This window comes from Mixophyes fleayi, chromosome 10, assembly GCF_038048845.1.
Source record: "Mixophyes fleayi isolate aMixFle1 chromosome 10, aMixFle1.hap1, whole genome shotgun sequence".
In the NCBI taxonomy this organism is placed as follows: Eukaryota; Metazoa; Chordata; class Amphibia; order Anura; family Limnodynastidae; genus Mixophyes; species Mixophyes fleayi.
Window position 1 is genome coordinate 100,152,292 of NC_134411.1, and position 3,674 is coordinate 100,155,965.

Here is a 3,674-nt window from a genome sequence, read left to right on the forward strand (position 1 = left end):
AGAAGACTTTCCTCTGGTCTACAAACCTTCAAGTGTTCTCTGAAACCAACCTCTTCAGTCAAGCTTATAATATTCCTCAACCACCATCTTAATTTCCCTAGATTACCCTATTACCACCCTCTACACAGCTAACACTAGACAACAACCCTCTGACCAACATAGTTGTGTGACTGATCACATAGTCCACTAAGCACTTTTTACCTTTGCAGCCTGGCTTGTCCCAAGCTTGTGGGCAGGGCCCTCTTAACTCTCTGTCTGCATTACCCAGTATTGTTTTATTACTGTATTAATCCCCACGCTACAGAATTTGCTGGCGCTATATAAATAAATGTTGATAATGATTATACTCATTGGTGATTATAAATTAGATAATTGGGCACTGGGCTGTAGTTGCAATTAGTGGCACTATATAAATAGCTGATGATGATGACTATAAAGGCCATATAGGCACACGCCTAGAGTCACCGATTACCGATTGTTTTATGCCAAATCTCCTATTTTGTTACCACTTGATCCAAACTGACCATTTACATATTAAAGTCCTCGTTCTAAGTCTCTACCTGCATTAGCAGCTTGATGCCGCTATCCACCCATCATAAGCAGCCATTGTGCGTTTGCCGTTACACGCTTGTTGTGTTAGAGACGGATAAGTAACACCTCTCAAATAACTCAGAAACAGTTCACAAAACAATTATTTTTTTTCCAGAGATTTATTGGGGGTTTTTTTGGGGGATTTTTTTTTCAGTAACACAAATATGAAATGCAAAAATAGATAACACAAATATCACAAACCATATATTACACAATAATGCAACATCAGAGTGAAGTCCACTTACACTGTGCATTAATGATATAACAGAAATCAAAAAGTCTGTATATTACAGGAAAGTATCATTTGTACGGAGAGTAGCAGTTCTGGTTGGGGGATTAGAGTGCAATCAATATATTTCTCTCGTCTTCTCCCAAACAGACTTTCTTCTACACAATACAAGTGTCAGAAAACATTGTGAGGAACAGAAATTGACATAGAAAAAATAAATAATAAAAATCTTTACATTTTCAACTTACTTAAATATTTAAATATTATTAAATATAACTTAAATAAATATTAATTTGTTTCAAATGAAAAATATTGTTTTATACATATACACACACATATCTACATATTATTGTACACAATTGTATTATAGCGTCAAAGGCTATGCGCCTTAGAATGTATTTATGCAAAGAAAGTGGTTGTATTATATAGATCAGCCCTGGAGGGTCAATGTAATGAGAGGTTGGATTGCCATAAATCCACAAATACAGACGTCATCAGTACATTCTCTATTACGGCGTGGGCCGTCAGCCACTGAACAGCAGTTACCGTGGACACGATTGTCCACTCTGACGTACAAAGCTGAGTATCAGCTACAGTCGGACTTCATTACATTGTAGGAACCCTCCGGGTCTGACCTTTAACCGCATGGTCTAAAAAGACCAACTAATACGGTAAGATAGGCAACAATCCACCTTGACATCGATATGCCGTAAGCCTAGGATAAAATATTCCAATTGAGAACTAATTTACTAGTGATTCGACCAGCAAATCATTTTGGGTGGGGGGGAATTGGCTAAAATGATCTGGAATTTAAATTTACCAAATCAGCACAAAATCATTTCAAAGCTCCTGTTCAACGACGGCTGCTACAGCCTCAGGAGGGATACAAAGGGAAATTAGAGACTACAACGGTAAATTAAATGTTTTAAAACAAACAAACTCTGTGTGACACGGTCACGACACAGGGTGTATTATATAAGTGCAGGACGCAGGGCTCCACGGGAGTTGTCTAGCGTCCGGCCACGACGGCACTTATCAGTACCGAGGTATAGAACAGGTGCATCCCACGGGGACGCTCAGTTTCTCCAAGACGAAGGTGGACAAGGCCGGGTTGTGAGGGCACGATTTCTTACGCAAGACCAGCATTTCTTGTTTGATCAGAACCGAGTTTAGAGAGCTGTTCTCCCTGCCAGTGTCGGAACTAATACAGTGTTGGCAGAGACAGTGAGCGAATGCCAGCTTTTGTGGGTAGCGGGTGTCATCAACATCGATCCTGCAAGAATTAAAGAAAAAGGTCAGAGAAACCGTAATAAGTCAGTGTCCAAACAAGATCCTAGCAGTATTATCTACGGTCTAGTGGTTTTTATATAACAGTAAGGAGACACAGAAATAAGGGGACTAAGCATTTCTGATGTTTAATCTTTTTGGTTAAATAATCATTCCTCAAGCTCACATTGAAATTTATAAATGTACTTTTCTAAACACGGCAATAAGCGGAGAGTCCCGTACTTACCGATAAGCCCATGGTGAGATTGAGCGTTCCTCCACCCTTTCACCAGTCTGTAACAAGTTATAATTTGGGCATGTTGTCTCTGATGCCCTCTTGCTTCTCTTTCTCCTATTCTTGATGTCCTCCAGATGGGAGACCAGGTTCCATGCGGTGTATTGTTCCCAACGCATTCTGTGGCCAACAAAATTATCCAGAACACTGGAAGGTGTCTTCTTCAGCTCTTCATCGCTGAAGCAGAACGTGACGTCATGGTGATGCTTAAGGTGATGCTTGGGGTGATGCCTGGCGTTGCAGATGTTACTGGAGAAAACGGCCAGCAAGATTAGGACACACTAGAGGGAGAAAAATTATAATTAATTCAAGTTTTACAGGAGGTTCATCGTCAAACTAAACTTTTTCACAAAACAACGACTATTTTTCGCTCTTTTACACTATAGTACTGAATAAAAAAAAAAAGTTACATTCCAAAATAAAGAAAAATTGCTGTGTAAACCGCTAAATAATGAAAACAGATATTTGGACTATACTTAACGTCCATTTGGGCAGTTTTTAATTTTGTTGGAAAAATTTTTTTAAACATTTTATGCAGTGCATAAAATATGAGCGCCTGAAGTCTGAGAAATGCACCATTCAAACATTAATGCAAAAATAAAACATTTGCAAAGAAGTAAACAAAAAAAATAAAAAATAAAATCAGGTGCAGTACTAGTTTCTACAGACACAATTTACCATTTGCTGTCTGGGTATGGGGGGGTGTATATTTAGAGACTGGCTTCATAAAAAAAATCAAGAATCAATCATATTTGTGAAGAGAGTTCCAGCAACACAGCCTCATATAGTAATAGGACAATCTGCTTACCATTGCTCTGAAATCCATGGCTGCAAACAGACTATCTCGTCCTAGAGTATTATGAAGAATTGTAGATAAGAGGATCTGGTGATATAATCCCAGTAAGGTTTGTGGCTACCACTTGAGCTTCTGACTTCGTATTCACACACTGACATTTTATATACAAGCTAGTATCCTCCCATCGGAAAATCCAGGTGAGGAGAGAGTTGTGTCTCTTTACGTAAAGGGAAGTGTGATTTAACAATCATTCTACTTCCTTGTCAACTGCAGGTAACAAGCATTCTGCATTCCACAGTGCACGGTGCCTGCTAGTCCACTGCTCGTTCCAGTGTATTTTAATTACCCACACTCTTTCTTTTTTTTTTTTTTTTTTCCTCAACAACAAAACTTGCAAAGTCACATCACGCCTGTAGGCTGTACTCTGTTCTGCAAAACCCTGCCGGCCCCACACATTCACTATCTCTTCCAGTAAGAATTTCCAGCAAAGGACTTTT

At 39.1% G+C, this 3,674-nt stretch overlaps 1 protein-coding gene across 1 annotated transcript; it reads right to left on the minus strand.

Moving 5' to 3' along the window:
• Positions 1-1,769: 1,769 nt before the first annotated feature.
• IL17C (interleukin 17C) lies at positions 1,770-3,292 on the minus strand. The gene is made up of 3 exons (XM_075187787.1): positions 3,190-3,292; positions 2,334-2,662; positions 1,770-2,093 (listed from the first exon to the last, which is right to left on the minus strand). Exons 1-3 carry the CDS (start codon positions 3,205-3,207, stop codon positions 1,856-1,858), a joined length of 585 nt encoding a protein of 194 aa, XP_075043888.1. The 5' UTR covers positions 3,208-3,292; the 3' UTR covers positions 1,770-1,855.
• Between the last annotated feature and the right edge of the window lie 382 nt (positions 3,293-3,674).

Coding starts and splice junctions, on each gene's coding strand:
- IL17C (XM_075187787.1), bottom strand. Junction 2,094..2,333: donor ATCTCACCATGGGCTTATCG/GTAAGTACGGGA, acceptor TAATTCTTGCAG/GATCGATGTTGATGACACCC.